General features: G+C 34.4%; 2 protein-coding genes across 2 annotated transcripts; both read left to right on the top strand.

The window, feature by feature from the left end:
* Positions 1-5,249: 5,249 nt before the first annotated feature.
* LOC107764470 (putative protein S-acyltransferase 7) lies at positions 5,250-9,346 on the top strand. The gene is made up of 5 exons (XM_075246734.1): positions 5,250-5,788; positions 6,446-6,628; positions 7,345-7,653; positions 8,281-8,514; positions 8,615-9,346. Exons 1-5 carry the CDS (start codon positions 5,672-5,674, stop codon positions 8,918-8,920), a joined length of 1,149 nt encoding a protein of 382 aa, XP_075102835.1. The 5' UTR covers positions 5,250-5,671; the 3' UTR covers positions 8,921-9,346.
* An 8,311-nt stretch (positions 9,347-17,657) lies between these two features.
* On the top strand, positions 17,658-19,386 carry LOC142177049 (uncharacterized). Its single transcript, XM_075245510.1, has 4 exons — positions 17,658-18,161; positions 18,319-18,717; positions 19,123-19,201; positions 19,301-19,386. Exons 1-4 carry the CDS (start codon positions 17,658-17,660, stop codon positions 19,384-19,386), a joined length of 1,068 nt encoding a protein of 355 aa, XP_075101611.1.
* The last annotated feature ends 1,820 nt before the right edge of the window (positions 19,387-21,206 follow it).

Below are 21,206 nucleotides of genomic sequence, written 5' to 3'. Positions count from 1 at the left end.
GTTCTGAATTTGTATATTTTGTTGTGAATAATAGATGTAGGTTGTTGTATTCTTCATCTTCTTTAAATCTCTCGCTGAATTTTTTGAACTTTGGGCGTGCATTTCTCAGCTAAGGCGCAAGGCGCACCTGGGCGAACGCCTAATTAAATTTCTAAAGTGTAGGTAGCAATTCTAGTTTTTGCAAGCTATTTGAAGTCCCTAAATGTGCACAAAAGCTTCACTTTCAGCAACAAATCTACTTGAAGCCTTTGCTGTATTTAGAGGTTCTTGTGCTCTGCTTGTATCATTTTTGTTATGAAATATACTGTTCATAATTATTCATTTGTGTAATATAACAGTTTTTACGTTCCATTGATAATACTTAATTTTTATGTATATGTCAATAAAATCTTGTCTTATTTCTCAGTTCCCATCATATTTAGGGACTGCAAAGGTTTCGAGTTATCTGCAACTTACCTACACTTTCGTACATTATTTTTACCCAGTTATATACAACTACAATATCATATCACTTGAATACAATTTTTATAAAAATTTTATACAATATGTCTTTTGTATATTTTGTATCTGATTTATACATAGTAAAAATAAATTTCATACAACTAATTACATATTATATAATTTATCTACAATTTTCATATATTATTTCTACCCAGTTATATACAACTATAATATCATACAACTCAAATACAATTTTTATACAATATTGTTCAACTTTGATACAATATTTAAATAAAAAATATATATATAAACAACAGAATACAATTTTTCTACAACTTTACTACAATTTCTGCAATATAATATATGTATATATGTATGTAATGTCTTATTCTTCTTTTTCGAGTTTCAATTTGAAATTAAGCCAAAATCAAGTCTAATCTTCACCAAAATACCCTCAAAATTGAGATATAAACTCCAAACAATATTCCAATTGTTTGCAACAATACCCAATCCAAACAAATAATAATTTTTGAAAATCCAAATTCGAATTCAAAGTTTCAAAGCTTATTAATGGTTGTCAACGGTGGAACTGCTGCTCTCTTACTGGAATTAGGGCTGATCTTCGAAAGTGTTTTCTTCTTCATTGAAAGTTAAGCAAGCAGCATGCGTTAATGGAGGTGTGTGATAGAGTATTTAGAGTTTGAATCTATAAAAATGGAAAGGAATTTTTGAAGAAAAGTGAAAAAATGTAGAGAGATTTTTGAAGAATAGTGAAAATATGCGTTAATGGAGAGAGATACTGAAGATACGCGGGAGGGGGTGTGGAGAGAGAAACGTGGGGGGAGTGGATATAGATGTTAGAGTAATTTTAGGATTTAATTATTATCATTAAATGCCTAAAAATGTACAAAATTAGTAATTTTGTATATATTATATAATTATATTAAAACTTGAGTATGGATGATAATAAAGTTTGAAATAGTATATAGAAATGTAAAAATTCCATAATCCAATGATTAAGGGCCTGTTCGGCCATAAAAATAGAGAAAATACCAATTATGTCTATTTATAAGTAGCTTTATTACAAAAAATGGTAATTCATTAAATATTACTACTAATATTAGCCAATTAGCTATTTGTAGTAAAAAAAAGTTCAAATTTTTGCTTTCTTTTGAGTGTGTTATTAGAATAGATTGGGTATATCTTAAAAAGCTTTAATCTCAGCTTTAGGATGAGTTGGTAGAGTTTTGAGGTGGTTTGAATTGAAAATTTGAGGTAGCAAATGAACATGAAAAAAATGATAGGTGTATTCACACTGTGTATCACTTGTGTATCACATATGTATCACATGTATATTCATGTATACCTATTATCTGCGTGTGAGATGCATGTGTGATACATGTTTGATACATGTGTCGCTGGAAAAAAAAATTAACTCGATTTTAACTACGATTTTTTATACCAAATCAGTCCAAATTAACCTCCAATCTTCCTCAAATTTTGCATATTGACTCGTCTATATGTTTTCAATGAATCTCAACCATACCCATTGAAAAAAGTCTTTTTTGCTTATATTTTTTAATTTTGTATATATATTTTTGTATATTTCATCACCTTATTTGCCAACTCATTCATGAAATTTCCTTTCCGTCGTGCATCTAATGTTGCTAATCACACTTAAAAATATGGAAAGAGATATTTGCGTGTGATTCTGGGAGAGAAAGGACTTTATTTCTTTGGGTTTTCAATTTTTATATGTGCTTGGTTAATTTGGGTAAGTCTATGATTAATGGCTAGAGGTTTGTTTTCGAAATATTTTTCACTTTTTTTCAAAATCATTATATGGCCACGAATTTTTCGATTTTCACTTGAAGGTAAATTTCGGAATTTTTCAAAAATTTGAAAAACTCCAAAAAGCTATTTTTCAAAGTTTACACTTGAGATCACTCACAAAAATTCAAAAACAGTCCAAAATTATATTCATGTACAAACACAACTTTAATTTTCAAATACAATTTCACTTGTTTTTTTTTTTGTTTTTTTTACACAATTCTATGTCCAAACGCCCACTAAAAATCATAATTTCATACGTGTTATAATTGTTACCTGATTGATTTTCTTTACCAAACTATACTCCTTATTACTAACTTACATCAATTAAGTACACCTTAATTCCGAATTAGTTTAGTTGAGTATATTACTTATTTATATCCATGTTTTAACATTAAGGACTATACTATTTAGATATTTATGATATCGATTACTTTTATGCTGATTGTTAATCGAACACTCTTCCTTTTATATGGGTTTTGGTCGCAAACACAAGTAAATATACTTGCTTTTGCTAACTATGCGGAAGAAAGTAAATTCATATTTATACTAGTTTTTCATCCATCGTTACAAAATAAGTGAATGTAGTGTTACTTAAGTCCCGTATGTAATTAATTAAATACTTATTCGAGCTTGGTGTTTAATCCAAATAGAACAATTTAACCTCAATAGCTAAAAATAAAATTGAGAATTATAGCACTTCACTATAATTAAGTGATACATGCACCTATTAAATATTTTAGATTTATTGATTTGATATAAACACTAAATGTACTGGGTATATTGTTGTTGTGTAAGCACTAAATGTAAGTAAATTCTTATCCTAAGGATTGATTCATTACGCGAGCTACTAAGCTGACATTCCCCCTCGATATATCGGAAGATTAACTCTATGGGCGTGGTTTTAGTGAGGGTGGCTGATCACGCCCAATTATGCCTTATAAAAAGGATTAAGCGGTCGTTGCAAATATATTCCGGCTAATAAGTCCGGAGTCGAATCCCACAGAGAACTAAGGCTTAGCTACAGTTGTTCAATATCGCTAAGAAACACAAGTCCAAACAATTTCCTAATTATAAAGATTATAATGTTTATTTTCATCTAATTAACTAACAAATACTAGAAAGCAGTAAAACTATCAATTAACAAGGATAAGAATTGGAGACAAGATTAAGGAGGTCTAGAGTTATGATTTTCCCAATTGTCGGAATCCTTTCTGCTATGTTTCCTATAAATTTGCCTAAGTCTTCTCTACCGATCATGAGCACTCTAACTGTCGTAACTCTCTCATGAGTAATTATCACAATTTATTAGACATATTCTCCCGAATTACGCTAGCTGGCATTAAGTACAGCTCACTCAGATCGCACAAAGGTTTCGTTATCCCCAATCCCACCTTTAAACCTTCCGTAGTGATCCCTCATATACGTTTAGAAGTAGTGTTGTTCAACAGCTATCTAAATATGCACTCTCTCCCGAGTAATACATACTAAATAGGCACAACTAATTAAGGGCCCTTAAATCAACCACAAGAATAATATAGTTGAACAAATAGAGAAAATACTAGGCAAATTTATATTAACGTAACAAGAAAATCATCCTCCAACAGGTTTCATAAAAACCCTAGATAACAAATTAGCTATTCATAATAGTATGCATAACTACAATACTAGAATTCATAACCAATAATGAAAATAGGAAGAAGGAAGTGAAAAACTCGTAGAAGAATTTTCCGTCTTGCTCTTAGTGTGTTCTTTCTTCCTTAGGTCGAATTTCCGGTCTAATGTCGGTCTCTCTGTCCAATCTCGGTCTCCTCTTTAAAAATAGTGTTTAATGATTATTTATATGTGTAGGGTAAAGACCTAGATGAAATAACTCAGTCCAAAACCAAATAGGAGACAAAATCCATGCATAACGCGCGAGCACCTCGCGTCAGGCTGCGCGTCGCGTGCTCAAACGCGAGAAAATTGCTTAGCCTCGCCCGACACTGCTGCTTCGTTTTCAATTTATGTTGCCTTACATTTTCTTCAGCTTTCATCCTTGTTTCTTGTCTTTCTCTTTCACGTTTTTTGTCTCTTTCTTTTCCTTTCTTTTGAATTTGTTTATTTTGTCTTTCTTTTGATTTCTTTTGTCCCTGATTAAATAATCATAATTTCATTTTTGTAGTTTATAAAATATATATAAAATCTTAACTTTGCTCCCAATTTCGTCTTTAACGTATCTACACATAAAATAAACTCAATTAAGCACAAATATAGTATAGTTTAGCATTAAAACCCAGAAATATACGGTAAATAATATACTAAAATATAGAATTATAACCGAACATCAGGGGCAAATAAGAGGGTTGGACTTGTCAAAATAAAACAAATTGATAAATCGCTCACGATCCAATACTCTTAAAATTTAATTTTAGTCAAAAATAAATTAGGTCAAAATGAATCAAATAACAAATCATAACCAACCCATTCAACATGATTATACATTATCTCTCTTAAAAAAAGTAAAAATTAATGTGTTTTTTTAATTATTATTAGCTTAAATTCTTCCAATTTTACTATCCAAATTTGCATAGGATAACAACCTTATGCGTATAAGAAAAAAGATGGTCAAAAATGTTGTGGTCGAAGAGCATAAGGGCATGTTTGGTCATAAGAAAATTTTCACTTTATTTCGAAAAATTTTAACTTTTTTCGGAATCAGTATCTGTCCATGAAAATTTTAAATTTCACTTGAAATTGAATTTTGGAATTTTTGTAAATTTGAAAAAAATCCAAAAAACAGTTTTTTAATTTTTTCACTTAAAATCACTCGCAAAAATTTAAAAACAACTCCAAATTATATTCATATTCAAACAGATCTCTAATTATCAAATATCATTTTCACTTAAAAAAGAAATTATTTTTCCGGATTTTTACAATTCTCATGTCCAAACGCCCCCTAAGCTTAACGACCCGAGTGAGCGATAGACCGTTCATTCAGTTAAGACTCTTCTGCTCCTCATATGGTTGGACTGGTTTTGCTTCATTTCTCATCATATTGCATATTCCATCTTTCTAATTCTAACGCTCAAATGTAGTCATTTCCCCCTTTCTTTCTTCATTTTTCTCGCAATCTCTCTCCTTACAACAAAGAATTGAATAGTCATAACAAATTTCCCAGTACCATTTACAGAGGGAGAGAGTCACATTACATTACAAATCTATTTTCATTATTTTAAAAAAAAAGGAATTTGGGTATTCAGTTTGATCAAAATATTGTGTGATTTCACAAAAAAAAAAAGGCATTTATGGCAAGGTTGTTGATTGAGGCTGAAGCTATAAAGATTGGATAAAGACAGCAGATGCTTTATATTGAAAGTGATTGGGGATCTGTGAGATCTCCGTTTGTTTGTAAAGGAAAATGTATTCTCCTCCCCTGTCTTCTTCTAGCCATGACCGATGTGATTCCAAAGCGCGAATCAACAACAATACTAATAGCTCACAATTGCGACTTTATCAAATTTGGCAAGGAAGAAATGTAATGTTGGCACTTTTTATCTTTGTGTTTCTGTTGAATTTTATATTTTGGTTTGTAAGCACCATGTTGTTCAATTATCATCTTTAACATTCAGTTTTATTCTACGAAAGTTACAAATTTAACCACCTTAGTTTATTCAAAAAAAAAAAAAAAATAGTTGGAGGGACATGGTCAGTGAGGATATCTATAGCCGACTCTAGTTTGCTTGGGATTAGGCCCTACTTAATTTATTTTTGTTGTTGTTGTAGTCATCTAGGCCAAAAATATGACACCCATCACGGAGGGCGGGTCAAAGAGAACGACTAACAGACTTTTAGGCTAGTAAGCTTCTGAAGAAGGATTGCATATGACATTTTAGGAAAATCCTACATAAAAAATTGGAGAGATGACTGAAGTGATAAATAAGACAGTGCACAAGTTCACATGACATGCGCGCTTTTGGCACGATGATAGCTTAGCCTAAGCTATAAATCCGTGAGGTCTGTTTGGCCAAAGTGGACAATACGTGCCACGGGTTTGAGTTGTGACCAAAAAAAAAAAACAATCGTTCAACTATGCATTGTAGAGTAATTGATGTAAGGAAAAAAATATGCATTGTAGACTATCATGTACTGATAAATCCCTACCATCTGATTATAGTCTTTTATATCTATGCAGAGATTCTACCTTGGAGGCAGACTTGTATTTGGCCCAGATATTAGAGCACTGTTTCTTACCTTGTTCTTAATCCTAGTTCCAGTAGCATTATTTTGTGCTTTTGTTTCAAGAGGACTCATCAATGCATTTCCCCATCGATTAGGCTATCTTATTGTGGCTATATCTCTTCTCTTCTCAGTCTTTGTAAGTTTTCCTCTTCTTTTACTTGTCTATTACTCAGTATCTATTTCAAATCTATCTTTATCTGCTGTTACTTTTAACACCATCAACGTTACTTTTAGTGAAGGGGAGCCCTTGGCGTAACCGGTAAAGTTGATGCCATGTGATCAGGAGGTCACGGGTTCGAGCCTCTTGCAGAAATGCAGAGTAAGGCTGTGTACTATAGATCCTTGTGGTTCGGCCCTTCCCCGGACCCCGTGCATAGCGGGAACTTAGTGCACCGTGCTGCCCTAGCATTACTTTTAGTCCCTTGTCTACTTCTATGTAAATGCCATTCAAGCAAAGACATAAACTGGATCAAACTATGTTATAGAGTCTGCATACACACGTAGATCTTAAACTCGCACGTTACTGTTCTACCAGGATAAGTTATAGGATTGCCATGTTATAAGCACAGTTCATATGTTGCAATTGTAAAAATCTAGTTACAAATCTTGGTTCTGGTTGCTCTTTTGTCCAATTCATCCGTATTAGCCTACGATTATTCCTCTCATAATCTCCAAGAAGAAAAATGTACTGTAATTATGCTTAGTGTTATAGCTACTTTATCACTCGATTTATTCTAAAAAGAGGACAACAAAAAATGCCACTTCCCATTTTGGTTCTGTCTTTATCTGTCAAAAATTATTTAGATAGTGTATAATAGGTAATGTCTAACATATTGATGTAAATTATTGCAGATTGTAGTTCTTCTATTGCTAACTTCAGGAACAGATCCTGGAATTGTTCCGCGAAATACCAATCCTCCAGAACCTGACGAAGAATTTGATACCTCTAGCATCTCCACAAGTTGTTTAGGAAGTCAGACTGGTCCTCTCAGTTTACCGCCTATGAAAAATGTTACTGTCAATGGAATAGTTGTCAAAGTAAAATACTGCAAAACGTGTATGCTATATCGGCCACCACGCTGCTCTCATTGCTCCATATGCGACAATTGCATTGAACGTTTCGACCACCATTGCCCATGGGTGGGACAGTGCATTGGGAAGGTAGGTCTGAGCAATGCCTGCATTTCAAAAGGTTTTGTCATTTGGATAAATTGTGCTTTAGCATCTGCTTAATATTTTCACTTCTGCCAAACATACTTAGACTTTCATGTTAATTTTTGACATTATTGGAGCTCTTGTCAAGGAATCTTGTTTTGTGCTTCCCTTTATATCTCTGGTCTAAATAATTTTGTTATTCTCATTGTTTGAGTTAGCTAAGGTTAAAGGAGTTGCATTTATACTGTGCATTCTTTCTGCTTTTTTTTTTTTGCATCCATCTCATTTGTGTATATGCTTTTTCAATTGTATCTGTTGAATTGTGTGACCATCTGATCTAAAAGTTTAAACTGTTAGAGAGAGCATATTTTTAGTTACTTAATTATGTCTTCAACACGCCCCCTCAGTGCGGGCTTGATTCTAGTTGATGAGCCAAGCATGTGAAAATTCTTTTTGATATTGGGTGGCGGTGCGACTCGAATACAGGACCTCTGCCTGCTCTGATACCATGTTGAATTGTGTGACCATCTCATTTAAAAGTTTAAGCTGTTACCTAGCTCACTTTTTTTACTCCTAGAATGTATTTCTTTTGTCCAATCCAAAGGCCTAATATATTTGCATTATTTCTTGCAGAGGAACTATCGTTACTTTTTCATGTTTGTTTCCTCTACTAACCTCCTGAGCCTCTACGTCTTTGCGTTTTGCTGGGTAAATATAAAGAAGATAATGGAAGCACATGATTGTAACTTTTGGAGCGCGTTTCTTAAGTCACCTGTTTCAGGCATCCTTATAATATATACATTTGTAGTTTCTTGGTTTCTTGGAGGTCTCACGGCATTTCACTTGTACTTGATACTCACAAATCAGGTCCCCCCCCAACTCCCCCCCCCCCCCCCCTCTTTTCTCTTCATTTTAGTTACTTTACTCGTTCCGCTTCCCATCCTTCAGAATACTGTTTTCCATGCAGACCACATATGAGAATTACAGGTATCGATATGAGAGGAAGATGAATCCTTTTAATCTTGGATGTGCTCGAAATTTTAAGGAGATCTTTTGTACTAGTATGCCAAGTTCCAGGATCAATTTCCGGGCACAGGTGAAAGTTGATCGATCTTCAAGCTTAAATGCATCATCTTACTTGGATGGGATGACGAATACAGATATGCACAAAATGAACTTTGACGTGGAGATTGGGATAAGACAGGCTGTTGATGCCGATGAGTGTAAAGAAATAGATAGCCGGATAAGAAGCATAGGTGCTGGATTAGACTGATGAAAGATGAGGGCTGAGACCATAAAGGCCATTGGGAAATAACATCATCGATCGGGTGTACAGATATTGGCTGCTGAGTTTAGAACAGGACGTGGTATGAAGCACAGCAAGAAGTGGTCATCGTTGTAATTGATCCTTGAAATTCTAACGTAACGCATTAGCCATATCGATCCTATATGGCTAATGCATTACGTTCATTTCTTCTGTCGCAATATTGCCACAACATTTGAAATTGTAGGATTGTTGTGGCCGGAGGGGTGGGGGCTCAATAATTTTTTTTCTTGTGAATGATTAGCAGCTCATAGAAATGGTAATTCAATTTTATTATTCTTTTGATGACATAACCATTCAATGAATCTTTTGCTGATGAAGTTGTAAGATACTGCTGCTTGTTTATATTTCTAAAACTGGAGTTTCATATGGCCATAGAATGAAATGACTTTGCATATACAGGACAGTTGTTGGGATTACAAGTAAATGTGAATAATTTTGTGTCTAGAAAGAAGCTTTAACCTTACAACAACAACAACTCGGTATAATCTCACTAGTGGGGTCTGGGGAGGGTAGTGTGTACGCAGACCTTACCCCTACCATGGGATAAAGAAGCTGTTTCAGATATACCCTCGGCTCCCTCCCTCCAAGAACTCCCCACCTTACTCTTGGGGTGACTCGAACTCACAACCTCTTGGTTAGAAGTGGAGGGTGCTCACCACTAGAGCAGCCCACTCTTATCAAGAAGCTTTAACCTTCTGTTCTTAAATTTCTGAGCTTTTTCTTCCTTATATTTTTCGGTTTTGCTTAAACAAATAGTATTATACATAATTAAGTAGCATTTAGTTTTTAACAACCCGTGACTATTCTACAAAACACGGTACCTGAAGAGTCATTCGTGACCTGATCCGGTTTCCTAGTATCTTGCTATTGTTGCTGGTTATTGATATTGCTTTTTCAATCAATTTTCTCGTTCTTATGTTGCTGGTACTATCTTTCTGGCTTCTGTTGTTGTTACTGTTTCTTGAGTAGAGAAACAACCTCTTCACCAGGGTAGGGTTAAAGTCTGCATACACACTACCTTCCCTAGATTCCACTCCCGATCGCTATTTCACCAGGTACATATATTTGTTCATAAAATTAGTAATAGTAGTAGAGACACTGTATTCTTCTACTATATAGAAGAACCCTAAAGCAAGCAGGAGACCGTCGACATCCTTGCTTTCCGACACAATGTCTTCTCTCTCTTCTCAAATGTTATATCTTGGGGACACATGCGTTAACTTTGTTGAGTAGGCTTAACTGTGATAACAAGGCATAGCACCATATCAAGCGCTAATCACCAGATTTCATCTTACTTTACTCTGTTTCATCGTCTTTCCCTACTGTGCTTCTTCTCCAATCGTAGTTTTCTTTGTTCTATCGTCTTTCCCTGTTGTACTTCTTCTCCCACAATTCTCGATTTCTCTCATGGATTCTCCTTTTGTGAATATCAATAGTTCTAGTGAGTATTTTTGTAATATTGCATTGCCCTTTTCTGTTTGCTTTGCTTCCTGTTTAGTCGGTTTTTATTGAGCATATATGAATAAAATTGTTTATGGTTCTGTTGGTTCTTGAATAGATCACTGAAAGGTCTTTCTTTGGGTTCCTGGATGTATTATGGTCAAATTTGATTAAATCTTATACAGATTGAATTGGTGCACTTCTAATAAAACGCATATGATCACTGAAATTGCAAAAGTATGGGGGATAGATTTCCAAAGAAAATTTTTATTTTATTTTCCTACAAAGTAGTCGCGTCCGGAGGTAAAACTTTGGGTATTGAGGCATCGGAAGGTAAGCACCACAATATGATAATATTCTTCTCGAATGGCTGCGTGTTTCTTTGTTTGTGCCCAAATGAGTACTTTACCGATGCCCACAACTGTCAATATCAATGTCGTGAGCTTACTTTTAAGGGCGGCTATATGAAACCTTGAACGTAAGATCAAACTAGAGAATTTACCTATTCAGAGGCTAAAGTAAATTAAGAAACATCATAATCATCGCGAACTAACAAAAAAATATCATCTTTAATATCAGTCATCATTAAATAAATTGAGAAAACTTGGCATGATCAAACTAGCTTCTGCCTTTTGCTTCTTTAGGTGTGTATAATATTCTCTAAGAACTTTGTTGATGTATCTGAAAAAATTGTTCACATGATATTTGTTGCTACAGTAACAAGAACTTCTTGGCCAAGTGATAAAGTTAAAATTTAAACCAGAAGCAAACAATGGAAAAACCAATCAGACTCCAGCCTACGTAGAAACTTTCATCAGAAATACCAATGAAGGACCATATGAATATATTGATCTAAAAAGTATCATTATCCTTTATTCTCCGGTAGGAAATAAGTAATCATATCTCCCCGTTGTGTCTATCATGTTACAATATTTGTAATATCTTTTCTCTACTTAGAGTAATTATGCCAACATAGAAAAAATTCTGTATATTCCAAATAGGCTGGAATTTCCTTGATATGATAATCTTTTTTTTAAAAAAGAAAACAAAATACCTTGCAAATTTTTAGCTTTTCGAAAACTAATTGGCAAAATAATATGAAATAGAATTTAAATGGGCAAGATTAGTGGTTTCGGGAGACTATTGAATACGAAATAAGGATCAGGAAGTTTCATAACAATAAAATGATCCAAAGTAAGTCTTGATTTTGTTTTCTTAACCTTGACTATCAATGCGTTGGAAGGTAAGCACTATTGTATGATAAGATTGTCCTGGGTTTCTTCTGAAAGATTAGTTACCTTTTTATTTAAATTGTTCAAATTGCAGATGTTGACAGACAATAAAACCAAAGCGTCAACTAGCTGCCCACCAAAAAAGAAGTGCCGGTACAATGTCTAAAATCAAGTTCTGGAGACGTGATATGTACAAACAGTTACCAGTTGATAAAAAAGAGTCGCTTCTATCACAGCGACGATTAAAAGAGCTTGAAGCAAAAAAACAGCACGTATTGATTGATTACACTGAAGAAAAGTCATTATTCAAAGCTGGAGCTAACTTGCATAAGCAAAGAACTCTCACGATACACGAGCCATCTTCTGTTGGTAACAAAGGTACAAAACCAAAAGAAGGTATAGTTCTTACAAGAAAATATGTGTTGCTTTGATGATAGTGTTTACATATAATTTTCTAATGCTAAACATGTTTTGCTTCCTATATTAGTTGATATATCTGCATTTGACGGGGCAACAGTCGATTCTAACAAAGAAAAGAATGTTACTGACTTTTGAACTTGGTAAGTAGCAGAAAGTATATTGTTTCACTTTAAATTAATTGTACTTTAATATATTAATTAGAATTTTTGGTACATTAGGTTCGACATCTGGTGTACCTTGTGAGGGATACGATGCAGAGCCGTCGGCCTTTAAAAATAAAGGTTTTCCTCAATTTTGATCTTATAAAGACACTCATTTCTACTCTCTTCGCAGGAATAATGTTATATGTATTTATCTTAAATGTGTCTATAAACAAAAGTAATTTGACACCAACGCTTACAGATTAATAGTACATGTAAAGTCTCTCAAACAATAAAAGTAAGCTCAATTTTAACTGTTCCTATTGTCCCTTCCCTAATCCTCTAATGTATTTTTTTTTGGGTTTTTCACCCGATGTCCGGTACCTGCATTGGAGCCCGACTATATTTGGATTCGCACCGCATATGGCCCCATTCGGGAGGAAGCGCTCCCTACCAAGGGTTTTTCCATACTCAGGACTCGAACCCGAGACCTCTGGTTAAGGGAGGAGCAACCCATCTGATGCACCACGGTGATTCTCTAATGTTATTGTTATTGTCAAATAAAATTTCCCTCCTAGTTTCTTAATAAGGTTAAGGTCCCTCGTAGGAGAAACTGAAACTGAATTTACCAGGAGGTGTGGTACAATTTTGTTAATTGATATTTTGATTAGAGGCCCCCCTTTTTTTGCCTTCAGAGGTATTTTATCATTTCATATGAATACACTCACTGCGACAAAGACATGACTGAAACTTAGGGAGGAGTCAGTTCAATGAATTGGATCATATATCATCTGGCTTCAATGATTGTGTTTGGTAAATGACACATGAATTCTTTTTACATGGACACGGGCCCTTATATGTAATGTTCTAACCCGGCAGTTGATTCGTATTTAGCTCTGTCTGTCTTGTACATGTGAGCAAATTGAAAGCAAAACACTACTAGAAACACATGGTTTTCCCACGGCAAAATCAATGGAAAAATTGAGTTTTCACACCGTATTCCCACCGAAACGGATCACCCGGAAAAGACATGGTCGGAAAAAACTTCCCAGAGAAGTAGTGGGAAGTTTCCCCCGGTTTTCCCAGCGAAAATTTAATAGAAAAAATAATGAAGTTTCCCACCAACAATCCGTGAGAAGTATTATTAGTAATTTTTATTATTTTAATATATTAGCGAGGGAAGTGGTGGAAAAAATGCAGGTAATGAAAACACAAGTATGAACTTTCCCACCGATATCAGTGGGAATCATGCAAGATCTGTAACTAAAAGGACGAACCTTCCCACGGATTCAGTGGGAAGTCTGAAAAATATTTTTTGTGCATTGTGCTGCTTTTTATACTGCACCACCTACCAAACAAAAAATACAACCACCAACAACAAGCCTAAATACAATTAAACATTCACATACAAAATTTAGTATTGATTCAGATTCATTTCATAAACATCCAACCAAAACAGAAAATACAATAAACCAATAATGCAACTAAACACTCAAATAAAAAATTCAACATTCAATCTTATCCAATTGAATGAACTCCTCCAACGATTGTTTGAAATTCCGCAAGTCCATATAACTCTCCTGGGATGGTTGGATTGACTTTCCTTGATCATCGGTTGGTTGGCTTTCAATGAACTCCTCCAACGATTGTTTGAAAGTATTCTGCAAAAAAGTTACAACTATTATATCAAAGGAAAAGCTTTCAGGCTTCATAAAGTTAAATCGAGTTCAAAATCTAATAATAATCCTCTAACCTTTAATTTTCTTTGAGTGAAAGCTCCTTGGACAAGAATGGAGGATTTGCAAAGAAGAGAATGAGAGAGAATGAGAGTGAAAATGAAAAGAAAGAAGAAGGAATGTAATATAATAGGAAAGACATTCCTACTGATTCACTGGAAATTGTCTTATTAAATTTATTTATTTTTTGTGAAATTTTTTTAACCTCGCAGGTGTTTTGGACGAAAATTCAAATTTCAAAATTTTGAATTTCCCACTACATCTGTGGGAACATTAAAATATTCTTTTATCTTTAGGAAAGACATTCCCACTGATTCACTCGGAATTGTCTTATTAAATTTATTTTTTTGTGAAATTTTTTAACTTCGCGGGTGTTTTGGACGAAAATTCAAATTTCAAAATTTTGAATTTTTCACTACATCTGTGGGAAGATTAAAATATTTTTTTATCTTTAGATTCCCACCGTTTCACTTTGAAGAGTTTAATAATTTTTCTAATGTATTTCCCGCTGATTCGGTGGGAAACAAATTGCACGCTTTTTTGCGCCAAATAATTTCCACCTATAGTCTGTGGGAACGTTTAAAAAAAAAGGTAAAAGAAAACCCTTCTATTTCCCATCGAGATATGGTAATTAACAAGAATAAAAGAGTAACAACGACACCAAGATTTTTACGTAGAAAACCCTTTTGAATAAGAGAAAAAAAAACCACGGCCCCGAGAGGAGCCACTGATATTACTATAGCAAGAAATTTTACACTTTGTAGGTCCGAGTAAAATATTTCAAAGACCACTACAACACTCAAAAGAAATAACCCTCTTTTGATATTCTCACCTCATTACAATATCGCTCACTCTCTATTTTCTCACAGACTATTTTTCTTATACCCTGTCTGTGAAACCTCACTCTTTTCTTTCTAACTCTCAGATATATTTTTCCTCTGAGATTGGTGTGTGAAATAAGAAGCTGAAGGTTTCTAACCAAAATCAATTTTGGTCAAAAACGCGTTTCGATACCAACTACTAATTTTGACATTTTGCAGAATGTTTCTTCTTCATTACGAGGATGACCCCACAATCTCCTTTTTTTTTTTTCTTGTTTCATTATGGGAATGGACCCACAAATACAAACACTTCTCCCAGCTTAAGAAACATATCTATATGACTCCGTGAAAATCAACCAGTTAAACTGGCCAAGGAGAGTTGTATAAAGAGAATATATTGATCCGTGTAAACAATAGATGACACCATTAGAAACTGAGGCAGGAGTATATTCACACACTCTATTTAATGGGTCTTATGGACATCTTACATAGAGCTAAACTGTATTCACCACTACTTAAAGGCTAGAATAGAAACCACAAAGAGGCCAAAGGAAAAAGTCCCTATCATCTGTAATATTCTAGTTAAATCATTTCCTTTTTTAATAAGTAAAATTATTTTTAAGCTTCACGTTATATAAATTGGCTGATGGCTTCAAAATCTATTTGCAAGGGCTCTTATCAACCATGACCGTAGCAAGGCCCTAAGAATATATCTGTTTGCTCTTTAGCTTTTACTGAAGGGAGCCTTGGAACTACGGTAAAGTTGTCTCCATGAGACCTATAGGTTACGGGTTCGAGCTGTGGAAGCAGCCACTAATGCTTGCATTAGAGTAGGCTGACTACATCACACCCTTTGGGGTGCGGCCCTTCCCCGGACCTTACGTGAATGCGCGATATTTTGTGCACCGAATTGCCCTTTTTTTTTTAAGCTTTTACTATCTGTTAGTGATAGTAGCAAACCTGTTGTTGCATGTGAAGGAAAGAAAGGTAGACAAAACAAAATAAAGAAAAATAAAAAGAGATGAACTTATGATGTAAGCGCTTACATCGGCATTCTTATGATGTATGCGTTTACATCGGCATTCGTATGATGTAAGCGCTTACATCGGCATTCCTATGATGTAAGCGCTTATGTCGACAAGGTATTCAAATGCCTATAAAAGGGGTATGCATTTTCATTTTCATATCATCCCTCAACTTCTTCTTTCCCTCTTCAATTAATAAAGAGCTATTCTTTGTATAACTGTGGAGTAGGCAAAAATTGCCAAACCACATAAATCTTCTCTTGTGCAATTTTATTGCTTTACTCTTTCAAATATTTTTTTCCTTCTATTAGCATGACACGTTTTTTAATAACTGGTATCAGAGCACATACAATGTAATTCTCGTAGAAAAGTACAGTATCAGTGCATGTACTATTCACAAGAATAGTGCGACATTATTGATCATCGTTACTATTCACAGGCACTATTCACATGAATTTTTTTTGTTGTTGTGAAAAATGGCATCAGAAGACGGGAAGGTTAAGATTGACAAATTCAATGGCAAAGATTTTGGATTCCAAAGAAAATGCAAATAGAGGATTATTTGTACAAAAAAATTACATTTACCTCTGACCGAGGTAAAATCAGAGAATATGGCCAAAGTGGATTGGGATCTATTAGATCGCCAAGCTCTTGGTGTGATTCGTTTGACGCTAACACGAAGTGTGGTGTTTAATATCATTAACGAGAAGACCACTGCAGGCCTGATGAAGGCATTATCAAATATGTACGAGAAGCCATATGCTTCAAATAAAGTCTATTTGATGCGTCGATTGTTCAACTTAAAGATGACAGAAGGTAGATCTGTTACGAAACATATCAATGAGTTTAATGTAATATTAACTCAGTTGAGTTCTGTCAATATAACATTCGATGACGAAGTCAAGGCATTGATTCTATTATCATCTCTACCGAAGAGTTGGTCTGCAGTAGTAACTGCAGTTAGTAGTTCATCGGAAAGTACCAAACTCAAATTGGATGATATTAGAAACTTGGTTCTAAGCGAAGATATTCGTCAAAGAGAATTAAGTGATTTCCCAAGATCTGCTTTTAATACCGAAAGCAAGGGGAGAAATAACCAAAAAGGACAAAGTCATGGTCGTGGCAGATCAAAGTCAAGGAGAAGAGGGAAATCCAAAAATCACAAAGACATTACGTGTTAGAATTGCGAAAAAAATGGTCACTACAGTAGTCAGTATAGAGAGCCAAAGAAGAAGAAGAATGATCAATACAAGGATGATAATTCAACAAATGCAATTGCTTAATAAGTCGGTGATGCACTAATTTGTTGTGCAGACAGTCTAGTCGAATCTTGGATTCTGGACTCAGATGTATTCTTTCACTTTACATCATGCAAAGATTTATTGCATAATTATATTGTTGGAAAATTTGGGAAGGTTTATCTAGCAGACGGCGAACCTCTGGATATTGTCGGGAAAGGTGAAGTTCATATAAAGACTTCACAAAGCACGCTATGGAAATTGCAAAATGTCCGACATGTTCCTGGCCTAAAACAAAATCTGATATCTATGGGTTAGATTGATAGTGAAGGATATACAACAACATTCGGTAACGGATCGTAGAAGATAACCAAAGGAAATTTGGTTGTGGCACGAGGCTTCAAGAAGGGAACATTGTATGCAACTGCAATACAAAGAGATACTATAGCAACAGTTGATCATGGTCGTGATACTACATTGTGGCACCGGAGGCTCGGGCATATGAGTGAGAAAGGAATGAAGTTATTGGCATCCAAAAAAAAATTACCAAACCTAAAGCATGTTGAATTATGTTTGTGCGAAGATTGCATTTACGGGGAAAAAAAAAGTTAGTTTCTCAAAGGCGGGAAAGATGCCAAAGAAAGAGAAACTGGAACTAGTGCATACAGATGTGCGGGGACCATCTCCTGTAACTTCTCTGGGAGGCTTACGCTATTATGTCACCTTTATTGATAATTCCACAAAAAAGGTATGGGTTTATTTTTCGAAAAATAAATCTAATGTGTTTTTTACCTTTAAAAGATGGAAAGCTGAAGTTGAAAATCAGACAAGTCTAAAGTTAAAATGTCTCAAGTCCGACAATGAAGGAGAGTATGATAGTCAAGAGCTTAAAGCATTCTGCTCTGAGAATGGGATCAGAATGATCAAGACAGTTCCTGAAACACCGGAACAAAATGGCGTTGCTGAGAGGATGAACAGAACCCTGAATGAACGAGCCAGAAGTATGAGAATAAATTCTGGATTGCCGAAGTATTTTTGGGCCGAGGCTGTTAACACGACAACTTATCTCATAAACAAGGGACCCTCTATACCGCTATATTTTGAAATTCCTGAGGAGGTATGGACAGGAAAGGAGGTAACTCTATCACATTTAAAATTTTTTGTTTGTATTACTTATGTGCATGTAAACTCTAATGATAGAGATAAGGTTGATCCTAAGGCCAAGAAATATTTTTTTTTATTGGCTATGGTGATGATAATATTGGTTATCAATTTTGGGATGATCAAAATAGAAAGATCCTAAACACAGGAATGTCATATTTAATGAAAATGTGATGTACAAAGACAAGCTTGAAGTAGAACCAACCAACACCAGTAGACAGACATCTGAAATAATTGAGTTAGAAGAAATCTCAGAAAATAAAGTGGCTAGAAAGACTATAACTGGATCTGAAATTGAAGACGTCGAACCAGAAGCCGAGTCTAGATCAGAATCAGAACCAGAGATAGAATCAGATGGTGAACCAGATCTGGAGTCAGGACTTGAATTAAATTCGGGATCAGTTAATCCCGAACCTACATTAAGGAGATCTAAAAGAGTCACGAATGCTCCAGATATGTTAACTCTCTCTCTCCACTATTTACTTCTAACTGATGCTGGAGAACGAGAGGATTTTGTTGAAGCAATGCAGGTGATAAGCTCTGATAAGTGGAAGCTAGCCATGAAAGAAGAGATGAATTCTCTTCAAAAGAATAAAATATGGATACTTACAGAGTTACCAAAAGGAAAGAAGGTATTGCAAAATAAGTGGGTGTAGAGGGTCAAGGAAGCGCATGATGGTAAGAAGAGATACAAAGCACGATTAGTAGTAAAAGACTTTCTGCAGAAGGAAGGGATTGACTACAATGAGATCTTATCTCCTGTAGTCAAATTAACTACTATCAGATTGGTGCTAAGTATCGTAGCTGCAGAAAATTTGTATTTGGAGCAGCTAGATGTTAAAACTGCTTTCTTACATGGTGACCTTGAAGAAGATATCTACATGAAGCAACCTGAAGGTTTTCAAATTTCTGGTAAAGAAAACCTTGTGTGTAAGTTGAAGAAGAGTTTGTATGATTTGAAACAAGCACCCCGACAATGGTACAAGAAATTTGATGGATTCATGCATAATAATGGTTTCACACGATGTGAGATGGACCATTGCTGTTATATCAAAATTTTTGATAAATCCTATATCATTTTACTATTGTACGTTGTTGATATTCTAATTGCAGGATCTAGCATAAATGAGATCAACAGGGTTAAGCAACAACTGGCGGAGGAGTTTAAAATGAAAGACTTAGGACCAGATGAGGATTAGCAGAAACAGGTCTGAAGGAACCTTAAAATTGTCTCAAGAAAAGTACATACAGAAGGTACTAAGCAGGTTCATTCTGTAGTTAGTGGTGTAATTTCACCGATGCTAAGTCTTTCTTCCATTTTATTAATATAACCTGCATATTAATAATCGTAAAATTACAAGAACAAACCATCCCACATTACAAAATATAAGGCAGCAAATATACGTAAAATACACTTGAAATTTTTTCCAACAGTTAGGAATTCCTAGTGAAAGTTGGATATGGATTGTTTAATCACTACATTTCAGAGTGCTGGAACTCCCTGCTTCACGTGTTCTATAATCTCTATTCCTTTGTGGAAACAAAAATAACTTGTCAAGATATACGTCATATCAGAACAACAGAATATAGCAACTTCAGAGAAGTAACGACTCAACAGTTCACACATGTTCATTCTTCAAGATAATGAGATTTATACCAATGACCCTAACATCTAGCATATTTGACACTGTTCAAACATGTATACTACTATTTAACTGTTTAAGCATAGAAACCGACAAGTTTCTACTTTCAAAAATATGACAACGGATTAAGGACCTACTTCCCTATTAATGAAGATTTACTCAATCACTGTTTTGTGTAACCCAATTGATGGCATATTATTTTATTGTCAAATAAATAATTTAAAATACAACAGTATATCAGACATACTAATTTCATACAGAAAATGTACTACACATAGTCATATGAGAAGACATCATTCACAACATATTTATAGTAGAGGAAGGCAATAGATAAAGAAGCGAATAAGTGCAGAAACATCCAAACCAATCATAGATAGTTATCTCCTAAGCACATGTTTCAGTAAAACGCAAAGTCATATTTTGAATGTCAAAAAGAGTGCAACAGCCATAATTTTTTACTCATAGAGTGAAAGATAAGTCTTAACTTTAAATGGTAATTTCTACCATAAAAAAGAATATATGATATTTAAGTAAACCTAAGAAATATGAAAATTTCATTTAGTTTTGCCCTTCTCAAAGACATATTACAACATTATGGCCCACAAACACAAAAACGTTGGTCTATTCTAATAACAAATTAAAGCGATAAAAATTTGGAAAATATTATGCACTATAGTTAATGCACAAAAATAATTTAACATATCATACTTTGTAAATGGTTCCTGCTAGAAAATAGAAGCATATTACTTGTTCTCTTTCTTTTAGCTGGCCTTCTCACTCAAGTTTGGTAATGCAAGTAATTTTAGCACTAATAGTAAAGTTTAATATTTTTGCCAGTAAACATAAAAAAATATCAACATCTTTGGTCTATAAATATAGTACAAACAGAAGATAAACATAACGAAAATGTCATCATCTTTATATATAGTACAAGTCATAAAAAATTATCATCAGTAATTTGGACATACTATATGTCATCTCGACATGTAATATTTTGCTAGTATACTTCGCCATCTTCAATAGTACCTCTATAAATAAGACAACTCCAGTAGGATAAGGAAATCATAGCTGACAGACCTTGCTTGTAACAGAATTATTTAACAAAATAATTTACTGATTCCCTATTAACTGCTTCCCCGTATCTTTTTATGCTTATGTGACTTGTCGGGAGGTTTTGTTTTTGATTTCGAAGTGTTTTGGGACACTTAGTCCCTAAACGGAAGCTTAAGCCTTAGGATTTTGACCATAGTCGGAACTGTGTGAAGACGACTTCGGAATGGAGTTTCGCCAGTTCTGTTAGCTCTGTTGGGTGATTTTTGGTCTTAGGAGCGTGTCCGAAATATGAATTAGCGGCCTGTAGCTGATTTAGGCTTGAA

Source organism: Nicotiana tabacum, chromosome 23 (assembly GCF_000715075.1).
Source record: "Nicotiana tabacum cultivar K326 chromosome 23, ASM71507v2, whole genome shotgun sequence".
Lineage (NCBI taxonomy): Eukaryota > Viridiplantae > Streptophyta > Magnoliopsida > Solanales > Solanaceae > Nicotiana > Nicotiana tabacum.
Note: the sequence above shows the minus strand (reverse complement) of the source record. Positions and strands in the feature narration are given on the sequence as shown.